At 41.0% G+C, this 18,803-nt stretch overlaps 1 protein-coding gene across 1 annotated transcript in view; it reads left to right on the top strand.

The window, feature by feature from the left end:
• clptm1 (CLPTM1 regulator of GABA type A receptor forward trafficking) overlaps positions 1 to 17,882 on the top strand; it is a 29,587-nt gene extending 11,705 nt beyond the window's left edge. The window contains exons 3-14 of the mRNA XM_062962061.1: positions 1,677 to 1,800; positions 2,820 to 2,978; positions 3,806 to 3,923; positions 4,271 to 4,356; positions 9,867 to 9,987; positions 10,251 to 10,495; positions 11,099 to 11,192; positions 12,281 to 12,471; positions 12,569 to 12,664; positions 13,923 to 14,058; positions 15,778 to 15,945; positions 17,015 to 17,882. Coding sequence (XP_062818131.1) covers positions 1,677 to 1,800; positions 2,820 to 2,978; positions 3,806 to 3,923; positions 4,271 to 4,356; positions 9,867 to 9,987; positions 10,251 to 10,495; positions 11,099 to 11,192; positions 12,281 to 12,471; positions 12,569 to 12,664; positions 13,923 to 14,058; positions 15,778 to 15,945; positions 17,015 to 17,319 — 1,843 coding nt within the window. The 3' untranslated portion in view covers positions 17,320 to 17,882. The remainder of the gene's footprint in view (positions 1 to 1,676; positions 1,801 to 2,819; positions 2,979 to 3,805; positions 3,924 to 4,270; positions 4,357 to 9,866; positions 9,988 to 10,250; positions 10,496 to 11,098; positions 11,193 to 12,280; positions 12,472 to 12,568; positions 12,665 to 13,922; positions 14,059 to 15,777; positions 15,946 to 17,014) is intronic.
• Positions 17,883 to 18,803: the final 921 nt, after the last annotated feature.

The raw sequence follows: 18,803 nt of genomic DNA, 5'->3' as shown, positions 1-18,803 counted from the left end.
GTATGTATGTGTATATCAAATAAAAAGTAGGCTGGTTGTTTGTGTGCATTTCAAATAAAACTTGTTACTCCCCTGGAAGCTGCATATGTAGTGCCTCTCTATATTAAATGGAAACTGTATTGGCAGAGATAAGAATTGAAAATCGTGATACTGTATTGTCCTAGTGCCACCACCTTCAATGCTGACCATTGTCTTCTGTCTCCCAAAAGGATATTGCAAATATAGTGTTTCAGTTAGAACCAGTGAGCCATTATTAAAGAACAGTGTTTAATTTTACAAAGAAGAAGCCTTCTACTTCCACCTATCCTCTCTTTGTCACTTTGTTTGCATGAAAGGGGTTGTCTGCAGATGACAGTATCTTTTTCCCACAGAGGGTCTCCAAGCAAGCACCACAGTTTAGGAAAGATGTTGACAAGCTAGAAGGGTGTCCAGAGGAAGGCACCAAATTGATCAAAGGTCTGGAAGTCAAGCTCTATGAGGAGCGGCTTAGGGAGCTGGGTTATGTTTAGCCTGGAGGAGAGTGGATTAAGATGATACATGATAGTTTTGTTTAAGTAATTGTAAAGATGTTGTAGTGAAGATGGAGCCAGCTTGTTTTCTTCTACTCCAGAGATTAGGATGCTGACCAATGGATTCAAACTGCAGGAAAAGAAATTCCACTTCAATGCTAGGAAGAACTTCCTGACAGTAAGAACTGTTTGACAGTGGACTATGCTGCAGCAGAGTGTGATGAATTTTTTTTTCTTTGGAAGTTTGTGATCAGAGACTAAATGCTCTCTTCTTGAGAGTACTTTGATTATATTACCCCTACAAGATAGAATAGGAGCCCCCGGTGGCGCAGTGGATTAAACAGCTGAGTTGCTGAACTTGTTCAGCAGTTCGAATGCGGGGCGCGGGGTGAGCTCCCGCCGTTAGCCCCAGCTTCTGCCAACCTAGAAGTTCGAAAACAATGTAAGTAGATCAATAGGTACCACTCCAGCAGGATGGTAATAGCGCTCTATGCAGTCATGCCGTCCACATCACCTTGGAGGTGTCTACCGACAGCTCTGGCTTTTTGTCTTAGAAATGGAGATGAGCACCAACCCCCAACACCGGGCACGACTAGACCTTTACCTTACAAAGTAGAATAGGGTTGGGCTGGATAGAGCTTGCGGTCTCTTCCTATTCTATGATTCCATGAATGTGGGGAAGCCTGTTTTCCTGTTTTCCATTGAGAGCCTCCATGGATATAAAGTGCTCTCCTCTTCAGACATTTTGCTTTCATGCCAGTAAAGCACACTTGAGCAATGCCTGAATGATGCTGATGAAGAATTTGGAAAGGCACTGAAAATGTTGAACTGGGGAGAAGGCTGGTAACAGAACAAGATGTAAGTCTGACACACCTAGAGAACAAATACGTGTGGGCATCTAAACTAAAGAGTCCAAACATGGCCACTAATCCAGATTGTGAAACAGTTACTTTTGGAGATTATAGCTCAGAGTTCTCTAACCAGGAACCATGTTGACACTCTTCACACCAGAAATGGGAGTGTTAATTTGTGTTGGTCAATGAAGGTTTATTTTTCGCAGACTTCCCTGTTTGATCAGAGTTGATTTGGAATCTCCCTTAAAGGAACAGTTGTTTTATAACCCTGTTTTGCATCAATGATTGACTTTTCTTTGCCCCCAACACACAGGATCTTTATCATCTGGGCCATCAGCAGTTGGTTCCGCCGTGGGCCGGCCCCACAGGATCAAACCACTGCTGGTGGAGCCCCCAGGGCACCAAGCCGCAATCTCTTTCCTAAGGACACTTTAATGGTAAGTGTGACAGGGACAACAGCCAGTAGGACCCAGGATTGCAAAAAGACAAAGCACAAAGCATTGCTCTCATCTGGGTAATTTATGTGAACCAATATGTGTCTATAAAATTAGTTTTCTGAATATGGATAATCTGAATTTATCACCAGCAAAGATTAGGATTTTGCAAGCTTTCTAAATCACAGAAGCTAAGAAGATGTTCCTCAATTTTTATATAGCCTTGTATATTATTCAAGGGTTAAGCGACTGCAAGTGACTATGTGTCAATTTTCTCCAGTCCAACTTTAAAGTGCTGCCAGATACCTTTATCAGAGTCCTTCAGAAAATTGCAACCAAAAGTGATGCTGTGTCACCTCTAGCTGCCATTTTGAGAAGGACGCTGACAAAAATAGATATATTTGGGGTTGTTTTGGATGTCTTGAGAGCTCTGTGTAGATAGAAAGAGCCTAAAAATTGCATGATTTTTTTTAAAGATGGGGGCTTAGAGGAATGGATAAAAAGCTTCAGGGGCTGCAGTAGTGGGCATCACTTGAGCCACACTTTGGGCACTTCTATTGTATAATGTATTTTGACAGTTTTACTACTTTAGCATATACACCCAGCCCTCTGGATCTGTGTATTCAACCATCCACAGCTAGAAAATATTCCAGAAAGCAAACATTGATTTTGCCATTTGATATGGGATACACCATTTTACAATGGTGTATTATATACACCACTGTATATACTAGGGCCTACTGTATATATTTTCATCTGTGGGAGGTCTTATTCAGAAATTTCTTTGGCTTGTGAAATTATAGCTGGCACATAACATTCAATTCATGAAAACCACTCTCTGCCCTCCCTGAAATGAAATTGGTGATTTTTTTGAAGCCTGACTTTTATGTCAGCTACCACAGTCTACTTTTGCAATTCTAATGACCAACGAGTAGAAAAAGCTGAATAGAGATTACGTTGTTTTTCCCCAAGTTACCGTGTATGGCTGCCTCTCTTGAAAAAAACTATTCTTTTCTCTGCAGGATCTTCATGTCTATATATCAGAGCATGAGCACTTTACAGATTTCAATGCTACTTCAGCATTGTTTTGGGAGCAACGGGATCTTGTCTACGGAGATTGGAGCAGTGGCGAGAATTCCGATGGGTGCTACGAACACTATGCAGAGTTAGATATTCCGGAGGTATTTGGGCAGTTCATGTCACTGGCTGCTTGCTCTTTATAATTTTTCATTCTCCTGCAGCTGAATGGTGAGGAAAGAAAGGACTGCTTCACATAACCTACAGTTAAACTCTGAAATTAATTGTCCTAAGATACAATGATGACTACCAGCTTTGATAACTTTAAAATTTACTGCTTAGTATGATGATGGTGATGGTGAAGATGATGATGATAATAATAACTTTATTTTTATATCCTGCCACCATCTCCCCAAGGACACTCTGGGAGGCTCACATGGGCCAAAGCCCAACAACACAGTTATAATGAAAATTACATAGGAAGCAATTCATAGTATAAAAGTAGAATAAAAACAGCAATATTGTAACAATAAATGATATCAACTGTCAACCAGACACAGTTTCTGTTATCTTCATGGGTGGGTGGATTAAATGCAGCAGTACAGAATATGTTGATAACTAAAGTGCATAATCATGTGACAGAAGATGAGGACTGTAATAAAGTGCAGGATAGATTATTAGTCCCATTTGGGGCTGGTTATCTAAATGACTGTCTATTTAAAGGCACGACGGAATATCCAGGTTTTTAATTCTTTTCAGAAGGTGGGCAAGGAGGGTGCTAGCCTGATCTCCCTGGGGAGGGAGTTCCAGAGTCCGGGGGGGGGGGGGCACAGCCGAGAAGGCCCTCTCTCTCGTTCCCACCAGTCGTACTTTCAAGGAAGGTGAAAATGAGAGGAGGGCCTCCCCAGAGGATCTTATCCAGCTAATTGTTTGGCTAATGCCAGTGATCATGGTGTGACATATACATGTGTTCTTGTCTATGTGATTTCAGAGTGTTCAACATAATGGTTCCATTTACATCCATGTATACTTTACAAAGAGCGGGTTCCATCCCGATCCAAAACAGAAGAATCTCTACAGGCGACTCGCTACAGTCCACACATCACGAAGTAAGCCTCCCTCCATCAGGATTTTCAGTTTCCCAACAGTATGTTGGATCATAGCACTGCACAACTTTATCTCTCTGCCTACCTCATGACTATTTTGCAGGAAAGCCAGGGTGCCAAGACCCAATATTTACTCCTTCGAGCAATATAAGGTCTTTGCTTAGTCATTAAGGAAGGAGCTTGCTACCTCATTCACAAAGATTTTTTGAAAACTAAATTGCAAAAGATGTGCTTGCAGTCTGAGGATTCTTTTGTTTAGGCTTTGTCTTCTGTTTTTCTTTGCATAGTGTTTTATGTATGCTTACCTTTCATTTCTCCCCCCATCCCGTCTCTTCATTTCTTCATTGCAGTGATAAATAAATACAAACGCAGGAGGTTCCAGAAAACCAAGAATCTGTTAACGGGGGAGACGGAAGCAGATCCTGAAATGATAAAAGTAACAATTTCTTCTTATGGCATATTCTTTTGTGTATTTCCTGCTCTTCTTTGGCCACCAAAGTCACGGTTGTGCCCTTCACAATAGTAGCAGCCGTTGGAGGCCCACTATGCACTTGATAATTCAGTTCCCTCAGCCCAGGGCTCTCTTGTGGAGCAGCGCCTCTGGTGAGTTGGCAGTAGCCAACAATCACCGAACTTCATGGTGCAAATCAGTTTCTGTCCTTTCCTTTTGGGTTTCATTATGTTTTCTTTCTGAAGGCTGCTGTGGCTGGGAGGGTATTGGGGAATTCCACAAACTGTTTTCATTTGTGTTGAAGGATTTCATGGCCGGAATCACTGGGTTGCTGTGAGTTTTCCGGGCCACAGGGCCGTGTTCCAGATGCATTCTCTACTGATGTTCCAGCCACATCTGTGGCAGGCATCCTCTAAGGTGGTGAGTTCTCTTGGAAGTGGAGTTTATGTATCTGTGGAAAATCCAGAATGGGGGAAAGAACTCTTGTCTGTTTGAGGCAAGTGTGAATGTTGCAATTGATCACCTTTATTAGCATTTAATGGTCTTGCAGATTCAAAGCCTGGCTGCTTCCTGCCTGAGGGAATCCTTTGTTGGGATGTGTTAGCTGGTCCTGATTGTTTCATATCTGTAATTCTGGACAGTAAATAAGGAATACTACTTTCAGACAGGAAACAATCAGGGCCAGCTAACACTTCCCAACAAAAGATTCCCCCAGGCAGCAAACAGGCAGGCTTTGAAGCTGTAAGGCCATTAAATGCTAATCAAGCTGGCCAATGGTAACATTCATACTTGCCTCAAACAGACAAGAGTTCTTTCCCCCACCCTGGACATTGCACAGGTATATAGACCCCACTTTCCTAGTTCCCAACAAACCACACACCTCAGGATGCCTGCCATCGATGTGGATGAAACGTCAGGAGAGTATGCTTCTGGAACATGGCCATACAGCCCAGAAAACTCACAGCAATCCAGTGTTTTCTTTTATTTGTAGGTTTGGAAATATAAAACAGGAAACATAGTCTATTTGCTTACAACAGTAAAACGCTAGAGTGATGGCAATTGCCGAGCAGAGGGTTTTCTGGAGTGAAGGTGGGTCTCAAAGTATTCAGGTGAGCCATGTTGATGTACCACCTAGAAATGTCTGCTGGTCATTTTTGAAAGTGTGATACTTGGTTGAATGGACGCAATCTGATCCTTAAGTTTTCAGGAGGGAGCAGAGGTTAGAATGCTAAGTGTTTTTAAAATGTAATTTTCTGTATTTGTTCAGGTTCTTTGAAAATAATTATCTATTTTTAACCATAGTCAGTATTGTCTACCATGATAATCGCAATAAATAAAAAAAACTATTAATATGAAAGTGAAAAGGGAATTCAACCATAGTTCTCCATGTCAGTGGTGAAAATCACATGACTCTCCATATAGTGTTGGGGTATAGCTCCCTGTATACCGGGGCGGCATACAGGGAGCGCACCACCCCCCTGTTAAGCCAGCTCCACTGGCTGCCGATATGCTACCGAGCCCAATTCAAAGTGTGATCTTGACTTATAAAGCCCTAAACGGTTCTGGCCCAATCTAATTGTCTGAACGTATCTCCTCCTACGAACCAGTAAGATCACTAAGATCATCTGGAGAGGCCCTGCTCTCAGTCCCACCTGCCTCACAGGTGCGGCTGGTGGGAACGAGGGACAGGGCCTTCTCAGTGGTGGCTTCCCAGCTGTGGAACACGCTCCCTGGAGATATCCGACAGGCTCCTACCCTGCTGGGTTTCAGAAGGGCCGTGAAAACATGGTTATGTGCCCAAGCTTTTGATGAGTAAATGATAAAGTTGACATGGCCTGATTTAAGGATGAAGTATGAGGATCTCGGACGAATGGAATTAATTATATATACGTTTTTAAGGTTTTTATAATGTGTTTTAACAATGTTATTAATGGATCTGTATGTATTGTTTTGTTTTTATGATTGCATTTTTGGGCATTAAATTTTGCCAATTTTTGTAAGCCGCCCTGAGTTCCCTCGGGTGAGAAGGGTGGGGTATAAATGTTGTAAATAAATAAGTAAATCATTCCTCTGCATTGGCAGCCCTTGCAGGTAGCAGAGTGCGAAGAGATTCTGAAAATCGCTGCTGGGTTTCAGAAGGGCCGTGAAAACATGGTTATGTGCCCAAGCTTTTGATGAGTAAATGATAAAGTTGACATGGCCTGATTTAAGGATGAAGTATGAGGATCTCGGACGAATGGAATTAATTATATATACGTTTTTAAGGTTTTTATAATGTGTTTTAACAATGTTATTAATGGATCTGTATGTATTGTTTTGTTTTTATGATTGCATTTTTGGGCATTAAATTTTGCCAATTTTTGTAAGCCGCCCTGAGTCCCCTCGGGTGAGAAGGGTGGGGTATAAATGTTGTAAATAAATAAGTAAATCATTCCTCTGCATTGGCAGCCCTTGCAGGTAGCAGAGTGCGAAGAGATTCTGAAAATCGCATGATTCTCATCTCCTATTCATACTGTTTTAACTTTAAAAGAAGTGTGGTGGTGGTACTGATAAACTTTTAAATGGAGGAGAGTGACAGTCAGCAGCAATGCTTCCTTTATTGCCGAAAGAATGAGTAAATATTGTTGTTGTTATGGTGTTGGTGCCTTCCAGAGAAATTCGTTCCATGCAGCACTTTGCTCTGGGAAGGAGAAGAGAAAGTCTGGGCTGTTTCTGGCTCCCTGCCGTACTGTTAGAGATGGTTCAGTGAGCATGTGTGTGTGAGAGAGAGACCTTTGTATTCAAGTCACAGCTCTTTCATAGAATGGTCGCTGTAAATCTTGACAGCTCTGTGAACTCATCCCCCACTGCCACCATTTAGATTCAGCTTTGCTAGTCACACTTGTGCTATTTGCAATATAGCAAACATTAGGGCCCTCCAACCTGCAGCTGTACTCTTTCTAAGAGCCATGCTGAGCGCATAGTTGCATAAGGCTAGCCAAAGGCTATTGTCATGCATGCTGGCTGCTTCTGGGAGCCTGCAGCCTCTGGTTTAGCTATAATTAGAGAGCATTTTTCTTAGCATCTCCAAATGTGTTCCAAGCCACATTGGTGAGCAGGAATTGAACCATTCCCTCTGTCAGGAGAAGGTTAGATTCACCCCCCCCCCCCCCCGGCCAAAAGGACACACTGTAAGTATGAATACTCAATAGTGGTACTGCTGGGTCTGGTGTAAAAACATCTTGCAACTGCTGTTTGGTCTTACACAGTGATGGCCTGTGTGCTCTTTAAAAAATCAGAGTTGTAAACCACATTGTCTACATGAGATGCGAACAGATGGTCAACTTCTGAAAATGTGATAGTAATATTTTAAATGTGTACTAAAAGATCCATCAGTGAACATTTCTGAGCCATGAATAGCGCAGTAATTCCTGTGCCAAGATGCTTGAAACCTTGACACAAGCGGCAAATCAGTGGAGTAACTCAAGGTAACTGCATCCAGGGGAGGCTGTCTGCCATGTTTCTGGATGAAGAATGGATTTGCTTTTCAATTCTGTCAGGCAACTCTGTCCAAGTGGGTAGTTCTGCCAGGTGAAGAAAGGTGTTCAAGTTTATTTTCATAGTCTGTTATTCTCACCTCTTATGATTGGCTCATGAATTCACTATCCCGACGTGGAGAATTTGTGTTTTGAGCCTGGAACAACCTTTCTTGGCCTTTTTATAACCCAAAGGAACCCTTGACATTATTCTGAAGTCTCTAGTAACCTCTGCATTAAAATTATTTTATGTACAGTTTTTCAAAGTGTTGCTGAAGGCTTTCATGGCCAGAATCAATAGTTGTGAGTATTCCGGGCTGTATGTCCATGTTCTGGAAGCATTCTCTCCTGAAATTTCACCCACATCTATGGCAGACATCCTCAGAAGTTGTGAGCTTTGTTGGAAACTAGGCATATGGGGTTTATATATCTTTGGGGTAATATATCCTGCCTTGGGGAATCCTTTGTTGGTAGGTGTTAGCTGGCCCTGATTAAAGCAGCCAAGCGTGGAATCTGCACGGCTATTCAATGCTAATCAAGGTGATCAATTGCAACATTCACACTTGCTTTCAACAGACAAGAGTTCTTTCTCCCACCCTGGATATTCCACATGCCTAGTTTCCAACAAATCTCACAACCTCTGAGGATGCTTGCCATAGATGTGAGTGAAACGTCGAGAGAATGCTTCTGGAACATGGTCATACAGCCCAGAAAACTCATAGCAACCTAGTTTTTTAAGTGTTTATTTTTTCACTCACCTCTAGCAAATCCCTAGCGACCTCTTGTGGGAATTGTCAGTTTCCAGATACCCTATATTGAAAAGCCCTGGCCTATACCAGGGCCCCCTAAAATAAGGCGTGTGGGCCAGATGTAGCCCTCTGAGGTCCTTTACTTGTTCCCCGCCCTAAACTTTAGTCTTAAGGTCCTCCTCAGTCTGAAACAACTCAAAGGCACACAACAACAACAACAACAATCCTAATTAACTTGACTATCTCGTCAGTCAAAAGTAGACCCACACTTTCCATTAAAACACTGTTAGGTTTATGTTGGTTAAAATTGTTCTTCGTTTTAAATATTGTATTGCTCTTTTATGGGTTTGTGTTTTTCTTTTGCACTACAAATAGGATCTGTACAGTGAGCATAGGAATTTGTTCATGTTTTTTTTTTTCAAACTATAATCCGACCACCCAACACTTTGCTTTAAATGTTTGAGGACCCCTACTCTAAAGGATCATCTCCATCCGAAGATAGATAATTCTTGAACCTTTCCCATACTAAAAGTGGGAGTGTTAGGTGTGAGAGTTGTGTGTGGCTCCAGATTTAATTCATTTTTAAAGACTTAGAAGTTTGGGAATAATTACCTTAGATCTTGGAAAGATTAAAACTTTCTGTTCAGTGCTTGGGTAATGCTCCTGATTGCTCCATACATAGAGTCCCTTTTCCTATAACACAATGAGATTCCACTCTCTTTTGTGGCTCTCAAAATAGTCTTGAAATCAGTAGCCTTTTCCTGCCCAGCCAAATGAAGCAGTCTCGGCACTTCACCCACTTCTCAGACCTTGTTCAGCACTTCATCCTCTTCTTGGCCCCATGCCATAATGCTGCACTTGACCTGCCTAGCTCCTTATAGTTGGCCACCCCAACGTTGAACTTTGATCACTGTATCCTGGCCCACCGATGGAGTATTTTGTTGTTAGTTCTTAAGTCTGTGGTAAATTGATTGATTTGTATGTTTAGTGTACTTATGCTCATTATTGTATTATGTTTTGTTGTTGTATTGTTTCCTTGCTATGTTGGAAACCGCCCTGAGTCACTTGAGGAGATATAAATAAATATATAAATATTTATTTATATAAATAAAGTTATATATATATATATATATATATATATATATATATATATATATATAGTTTATAAATAAAGTATATTTTTGTTGTTGTTGTTGTTATTATTGTCTCAGGCCTTGTGTTTTTCTTGTAGAGAGCTGAAGATTATGGCCCTGTAGAAGTGATCTCTCACTGGCACCCAAACCTCACTATCAATATAGTGGATGACCACACGCCGTGGGTCAAGGGCAGTGTACCTCCACCTCTGGACCAATGTAAGAACCACCAGTTACTATCTTGTTGTGCTACTTTGGTAACACTTTGTTTCTATGGGAGAATCATTCCCCTTGATACCTCCTCAGCAGTTTTATTGGGTTTCCATATTGTCCTTTCGTAACTTTGAGCCAATGAATACAGAATGCAGGGTTTTAGTTTATTCCTTACCTATTGATTCAGGGCTTTTCTACCCATAGACCCTCAAGTGATGCATGATATTTTCTACCACCTGTAATATATTCCCTGCTCTGTTCTATTGCAGATGTGAAGTTTGATGCTGTGAGTGGCGACTACTATCCCATCTTGTACTTCAATGATTACTGGAATTTGCAGAAAGACTACTTCCCTATCAATGAGACAGTAGAGCAGTTGCCTTTCCGCCTCTCCTTCTGTCCGCTTTCGCTCTGGCGGTGGCAGCTGTATGCTGCCCAGAGTACCAAATCCCCCTGGAACTTCCTAGGGGAGGATTTATATGAACAGTCAGATGAGGAGCAAGACTCAGTAAAAGTGAGTGGGAATGTGCCCATGAAGCTTCCTTGCTTCTTCTTGACCTATTTTGTTATCTCAGTTTTCTCCCAAAGTTGGAATTCAAAATAGCTCACCTTATTATTACAACGAAGATGCAGGTGAAGTCCAGCTGGTTCAAGCCTCGAAGAAAGGCTGGGAAGACCAGATGCATTTGCCCTTTTTAGAGTAAAAAAAATGTGTTGATGATACTTCGTTATTTATTGAAAATATTGGTAATATTGATAAAGGATCATTTAGAGATATTTGGGAGAGCAATGGGTTTACAAGTAAATTGGAATAAATCAGAAATGAAGTTATTTAATTATACAAAAAAAGAGGAAAAAGATTATATAGAACAGAGTAATATGGGAATTAGAATTAAGAACAAATTAAAGTATCTGGGAGTAATTATAACAAAGGACAGAAATCCCAGCCAGTTTATGAGCTGTTAGGATTTCTGCAAGTTGAAGGCCAAAATATCTGGGGACCCACAGGTTGACAACCACTGATATAGAGGAACATAAAAATCTGAAAGGAATAACTAGTAAGGTTTCTGTAAATGCCCAACCCTTAGACTCCTATTTATTTCTTTTTCATCTTTAGGTTGCTTTGTTAGAAACCAATCCCTACCTGCTGGCTTTGACCATTGTTGTTTCCATTGTACACAGTATTTTTGAATTCCTTGCTTTCAAAAATGGTAAGTTCTAAACTATATGATTTTTTTTTCTCCCCTCTCATCTGCTACCATTGATTACTTGTTCCATTGCCCCTTTGTAAAAATGTATATAGTGTATTGTTGAAGGCATTCACTAGAGAAGTCGGCCATAGCAGAGCACTTGATGAACCAACTTGGACACAGCATATTATTTGAGAACACAGAAATGCTGGACCACTCTAACAGCCACCATGCCAGACTACACAGAGAAGCCGTTGAAATCCACAAGCATAGGGACAATTTCAACAGAAAGGAGGAAACCATGAAAATGAACAAAATCTGGCTGCCAGTATTTAAAAACTCTAAAATCAGGACAGTAAATTAAGAACAACACTCAGAAAACAGGGGCATTCCAGACAAGAAACAATCAGGGCCAGCTAACACCTCCCACAAAAAGATCCCCCAGGCAGGAAGCAGCCAGGCTTTGAAACTACAAGGTCATTAAATGCTAATCAAGGTCATCAACTGCAGCATTCACTCTTGCCTTAGGCATACAAGAGTTCTTTCTCCCACATTGCGCAATTCCACAGATATATAGACCCTACTTGCCTAGTTTCCAACAGACCTCACAACCTCTGTAGATGCCTGCCATAGATGTGGGCAAAATGTCAGAAGAGGATGCTTCTGGGACATGGCCATACAGCCTGGAAAACTCTCAGCAACCCAATGTGTATACTGCTTAGATCTGGAGATTTCAAAGCATAAAAAATAAGATAAACACAGACAACGGCGTTTACATTGAATTGATAAGGGAGAAAGTAGTCTCTTAGATAACCAGGCTTCAAATTGTCCAGGGCTTTAATAGGCCTGGACTGGTAGCAAAACACAGCTAGTGCATTATTTTCAAGGAAGTGTTTCCTGCCTTCCTGTTGGGTAAAACACTGACTGGGTTACCTGCCCCAGCTCTTACCTGCCTTGTAGCTTTAAGTGCTAAGCTGTCACTGGCATATAACTGACCCAGCCAGCAGTTGGTTTAGTGCAAATTGTTATTATGTTCTGATCGATACTAGTATCGATACTAGGAATGAGCTTTTTTCATTGGGACCTTGATTTCTCTTTTTCCTTTATAGACATTCAGTTCTGGAACAGTAGGCAGTCTCTAGAGGGCCTCTCAGTCCGATCAGTATTCTTTGGGGTGTTTCAGTCCCTTGTTGTCCTCCTCTACATCCTGGACAATGAAACAAACTTTGTGGTGCAAGTCAGTGTCTTCATTGGGCTCCTCATAGATCTTTGGAAGATCACAAAAGTTATGGATGTGAGGGTAAGAACTTGTGTCGCGTGCTTTGAACCTGTTGGATTATTTCACCAAACCGACTCCTTACTTCTCCCTTCTCTCCTTTCTCATTGCTAATGAACAGTTGGATCGGGACAACAAATTTGCCGGGATCTTCCCACGCTTAACGTTCAAAGACAAATCGACATATATAGAATCATCTACCAAAGTCTACGATGATGTAAGTTTCAGGCCTGCTTGGGGAGAGGGGGCTTACAGATCTTACAAAGAGAAAGAAAAAGTCATGACTTCCTGAAATTGATTTTGCTCTCAAATTCTCAACAGACACCTGTCACTACCTTATTATTATTATTATTATTATTATTATTATTATTATTATTATTATTAGCAACATTTATATACCGTCCTTCTCACCCTGAAGGGGACTCAGAGCGGCTTACAAGTTATATCTATATATAATATATTTTATTATTAGCATAGTACAATATAAGCATTATATACAGTAGAGTCTCGCTTATCCAATGTAAACGGGCCGGCAGAATGTTGGATAAGCGAATATGTTGGATAATAAGGAGAGATTAAGGAAAAGCCTATTAAACATCAAATTAGGTTATGATTTTACAAATTAAGCACCAAAACACGTTATACAACAAATTTGACAGAAAAAGTAGTTCAATAGGCAGTAATGCTATGCAGTAATTACTGTATTTACGAATTTAGCACCAAAATATCACGATAGATTGAAAACTGACTACAAAAATGCGTTGGATAATCCAGAACGTTGGATAAGCGAGTGTTGGATAAGTGAGACTCTACTGTATTACTATATTGTACCATAGCATTATATTGCAATATTGTTACAGTAGAGTCTCACTTATCCAACATAAACGGGCCGGCAGAATGTTGGATAAGCGAATATGTTGGATAATAAGGAAAAGCCTAGGTTAAATCAAATTAGGTTATGATTTTACAAATGAAGCACCAAAACATCATGTTAGACAACAAATTTGGCAGAAAAAGTAGTTCAATACGCAGTAATGCTATGTAGTAATTAAGAGGCTGTGAGGCATGGATAAACTGGGCAAGGAAGGAAAAATATATATCTGTGGAGAGTCCAGGGTGTGACAAGAGTCCTTTGTCAGTTGGAAGCCAGCGTTAATGTTTCAGCAAATCACCCTGGCAAGAGACAAACCTTTCCAATTCTAATTAGGGTGATTTACTGAAACATTAACACTGGCTTCCAACTGACAAAGGACTCTTGTCACACCCTGGACTCTCCACAGATATATATTTTTTCCTTCCTTGCCTAGTTTATCCTGAGGATGTCTGCCATAGATGTGGGCGAAACGTCAGGAGAGAATACTTCTGGAACATGGCCACACAGCCCGAAAAATATACAACAACCCTGTGATTCCGGCCATAAAAGCCTTCGACAACACATCAATGTTACTGTTTCCATTTCTCGTTTCCTCTTACAGATGGCTTTCCGGTATCTCTCCTGGATCCTTTTCCCGCTGCTGGGATGTTACGCCGTGTACAGCCTCCTCTACATGGAACACAAGGGCTGGTACTCCTGGGTTCTCAGCATGCTCTATGGATTCCTTCTGACATTTGGTGAGTAGCAAGAGCTTTCCCCAAAAGTGTACCTTCACTAATGCAGAATTAGGCATGCCTCCTGGAATGTATGTTCTCAGCTGATTAACTGGAGCTTTTATGTGTTCATTTGGGCAAATACTGTTATTACTCACTTAAGTACATCAATACCTTTCTGACATTACTACTTAAACAAAAAAAAAGTGCCAGAGGCAGAAATAACACAGAAAGCATAGGAATAAGTTCCTTTACCACAAAAAGCATTACAAAACAATCAGGGTAGATAAAATATGATTTATTAACAAAACAGATTCAGAAATCAGCTTTTTTATTTAGGTGCCTTTTTAAAAAAAAGAAAATATTTTTCCTATGTTCCTCATCCATTTATTTTAAAAAATCCCAGGGATGTTTGTGTACAATTGAGATTTTGAAAAAAGCTTGTCTAAATGCTTATACCCTGAAAGACACAAGACAAAATTTAAAATAATACCGTAAGAGTAGGAAAGAAGAACATGTAAGCTCAGGCACCAATTCCTAAAATGTTTGTTTATGTTTTAGTAATGCTGTAACCCACCTCGAACCATGATGAGAGGCGGGCAAGCAATAAAATTATTATTATTATTATTATTATTATTATTATTATTATTATTAATAATAATAATAATAATAATAATAATAATAATAATAATAATAATAATAATAAATGAGTATGTTGTCAAAGGTGTTCATGGCCAGAATCACTAGGTTACTGTAGGTTTTCTGGGCTGTATGTCCATGCTCCAAAAGCATTATCCCCTGACATTTTGCCCACATCTGTGGCAGGCAACCTTAGAGGTTGTGAGGTTTGTTGGAAACTAGTTAAGTGGGGTTTATATATCTGTGAAAGATCCAGGGTGGGAGAAAGAATTCGTGACTGCTTGAGGCAAGTGTGAATGTTGCAGTTGGGGGAAACCATGAAAATGAATAAAATCTGGCTACCAGTATTTAAAAAACTCTAACATCAGGACAGTAAATAAAGAACAACACTCAGAAAACAGAGGAATTACAGACATGAAACAATCAGGGCCAGCTAACACCTCCCAACAAAGGATTCCCCTTGGCAGGAATCAGCCAAGCTTTGAAGCTGCAAGGACATTCAGTGCTAATCTCTCATGTGGGAGAAGAGCGGTGTATAAATTAAATAATCAAGCTGGCCGATTGCAACATTCACACTTGCCTCAAGCACACAAGAGTTCTTTCTCCCACCCTGGACATTTCACAGATATATAAACCCCACTTGCCTAGTTTTCCAACACACCTCACAACCTCTGAAGATATCTGCCTTAGCTGTGGGTGAAACATCAGGAGGGAATGCTTCTGGAACATGGTGATACAGCCCAAAAAACTCGCAGCAACCCATTAAATTAGTAGTTCTTGTAAAGAATCCAATAACGTGCCCAAACTTTGATCTTGTATCTTAAGGGGAGAATAACTCCATCTAACAGATGCTGAATTTTAATTTGATGTGTCCTTCAGCTGACCCCAAAGCATCTTTGTCTAAGCAAACTTACTTTATCCAGTCTGTTGCTTACATCTGGTACTGATTCATCATTTGTACAGCTTCCATGGATTTAGATTGAAAGGACAGAGAAAAGAGTTGGATGTCATTAATATATTGGGCAGCCCCACAGCTTCAGGCTTCCTTACCTTAATATTTTGGTTGTTCTTGGTATCATTTTATTTGTCCCCCTTCCGACCCAGGCTTCATCACCATGACACCTCAGCTCTTCATCAACTACAAGCTGAAGTCAGTGGCTCACCTACCATGGCGGATGCTCACCTACAAAGCCCTGAACACCTTCATCGATGACCTTTTTGCCTTTGTCATCAAAATGCCCATGATGTACAGGATAGGCTGCCTTCGAGATGGTAATTTTTCTGCTTTATTCCACTGATGCATCATGTTTGGCCATTGCGGCTTCCCCTCTCTTATCTGCTCCCCTTCCCTTTCTGACCTCAGGCAAAAATGGAGAAGCTCTTTAGTCAAAAGGCCTTGTTTCCTCCTTATCTGTGTTGGAAATAGCAATCTCCCAAGCCTACACTATCTATCTATCTATCTATCTATCTATCTATCTATCTATCTATCTATCTATCTATTTATTTATTTATTTGCTAACTAGTATTCTATGTATCTTGATTTGCCAGTTTGACTGTACCTCTTTGGTGTGGGAGGGGTTATAGATATGTGATTGTACTGAGCATGTTCAGACTCAGGACTCCATGTTGTATTCAGTATGTGTTTGGCTTTCAATGAAAGCAGATGTATGTGTCCAGACATCAGTGGAGGTGGGTGCATGTTGCTGTTTGGACTTCAATATAGAAGTATGCTTATGGACTTCAGTGAGTACAACTATATCTATACCTAAAAACTATGGAATATTGATTAGGAATGATACCCTGTGTACTCAACACAGAGAGAACAACATCCTATCTATAACTAAACTTCAATAAGAAATGTTCCTGTATAGTGAATTAATACAAGATATTTATGAGCAAACAAGATATGTTATTTTTCAAAGAAGAAAAAAATATGCATCTCTGAATTCATATTTTAAACTAAAAGGTTTTAAAGGGAGTGTATATCTTTTGGGCAATTACAACTGCATCCTCTGCTAACCAAATATATTTTTGTAGTGGCATGTCTTTGTCCTTAGCCGTTCAAAAACATGGTTCTTTAGTTTAACAGCTGAGTTACCTGTGTGCCATGACATGAATGCTTGTGAATATCACTTGTTCCAAGAGTTGACTTCTAACAAGGTCATGCTCTTCTTGACTAGTGGTTTTCAAAAGGTGGTCTCCACACATTCATGGAGATTCACATTTGCCAAAAGGATATGTGCCCAGAGGCTGGGTGTCGTTATTTTCCAGTAGGCTATTTCCAATAACCTGGCCCAAATCCCTGTTGTGTTAACACCTGGCCTTTCCTTTTCTTCCACAGATGTAGTTTTCTTCATTTATCTCTACCAGCGATGGATCTACCGAGTGGATCTGAGCCGTGTCAATGAATTCGGCATCAGCGGGGAGGACCCGGCATCTCGGACAACGATGCAGACGGACGGTGCCCCTTTAGCGCTGACCAACAGTGCAGTCGGGGCAGTAACAGAGGCCCCGGCCAATGGGGCTCCTGTAGCAGTGGTAAAAGGGGTGGCTGATGGTTCTCCCGCAGCCATCTCCGCAGGGTTGCTGGACGGTGGCCCCGAGGCTCTCTCATCGAAAACGGCAGAAGAGAAGAAAAAAGATTAACCTGTTCTAACTTTTATTTTTTTTTAAGCCCTAACTTGATACTTTCAGCTGTTGGATAATGGACAGAAGGCAAATGGGTGGGGGCAAGGGAGGGGACAGAGTTGCTTCGGTCCTCCTGGGTCCAAAGCTTTTTATTTTATATTCCAGTAAACTCGTGTGGGCAGTAAAAAGGGGAAAGGGAGGGATGGGGGCCGCCCGGGGGAGGGCAAAGTGAAAGATCACTGGAAATGTTGGTGACGTTCAGTGTGACATGTATCCGTGGGAGAGAAACCCTCACCCCATCCACCCACCCACCCACACACCCCCTCCGTAAATCTCAATGTTTAAAAGCAGTGCTCAAACCAGTAATCATTGTGACCTTCATTCCATTGTGCGGGTATTTAGGACATTGTTATTAAGGAGTTTTTCTCCAAGTTGTGTCTCCGTTTCATAAAGAGAGCTGATTTATCAGAACAAAAGGGTAACATAACAAAACAGGAAAAAGGAATACCATTCTCATTGTTACATCCTAATATGGACTCTGGATTTAATAAATTCATATGGGTGTTTAAGTTAAAAAACAAGCTTGCTGCTGTTTCTTCCTCTCCTGATTTCTTGTCTTTCCATGAGTGTTTGGGATCGAATTTACATGCAGGACTGTGTTTGTAACACAGGAGGACTTGTGACACATTTTCTTGGAGGAAGCAAAAGTTTCTAGCTCTTACAGCAATAACAACAACCACAACAACAATAATAATAATATACTTTATTTATATTCCACTCTATCCCCTGAGGGAACTCGGAGTGGATCACAGAAACATATATATGGCAAACATTCAATGCTGTTACACAATTAACAAAGACAGACAGTACATAGACAGATGCAAGGCTTCCTTCTTTTTCATCTCCAGCATCTGGAGGCTGTGCTTGACTTGGCCATGTGGAGGTGGTGTTTCATTTTTCCACACTGAGGAGCCTGTTGTCCATGGTCGCCTTCCTGATCGAATTCCCAGCATGTTTTCAGGGGCGCCTTTTACCTCCTTGCCGAAATGGTATCAATTTATTCACATTGCTGTTTTCAAACTGATAGGTAAACAGAAGCTAGGGCTGATGGCGGGAGCTCGCCCTGACCCATGGCTTGAACTGCCGACCTTCCGGTCAGCAAGATCTTTTAGAGCTGGTGGTTTAACCTGCTGTGCTAACTACGGCCCCTCCAAACAATGTTTGCAGAAGTGAAGGTCCATGAAAAACAGCTTTAGGGAGTCCGTTTTGCCTCTCCCTCCTTAGTGTATTCCATAGATTGCCATCCTCCTGCCAGTGAAAAATCCCCAAGGGTCTTTTTTATTGTTAGAAAAATAATTACTACCCAGACATGGTTTGGTTGTTGTGTTTTCTAGCATTTTCTCACTTCTAAAGTCACAGTGGGCTGCCCCAAATGTGGGATTGCACTTTAAACTATTTATGATCTAAAATGAGCAGTTTGCATCCCTTTCTTCGACTCAGTG

This window comes from Anolis carolinensis, unplaced genomic scaffold (assembly GCF_035594765.1).
Source record: "Anolis carolinensis isolate JA03-04 unplaced genomic scaffold, rAnoCar3.1.pri scaffold_10, whole genome shotgun sequence".
In the NCBI taxonomy this organism is placed as follows: domain Eukaryota; kingdom Metazoa; phylum Chordata; class Lepidosauria; order Squamata; family Dactyloidae; genus Anolis; species Anolis carolinensis.
The sequence above is the reverse complement of the archived record's forward strand: the minus strand, read 5'-3'. Positions and strand labels throughout refer to the sequence as shown.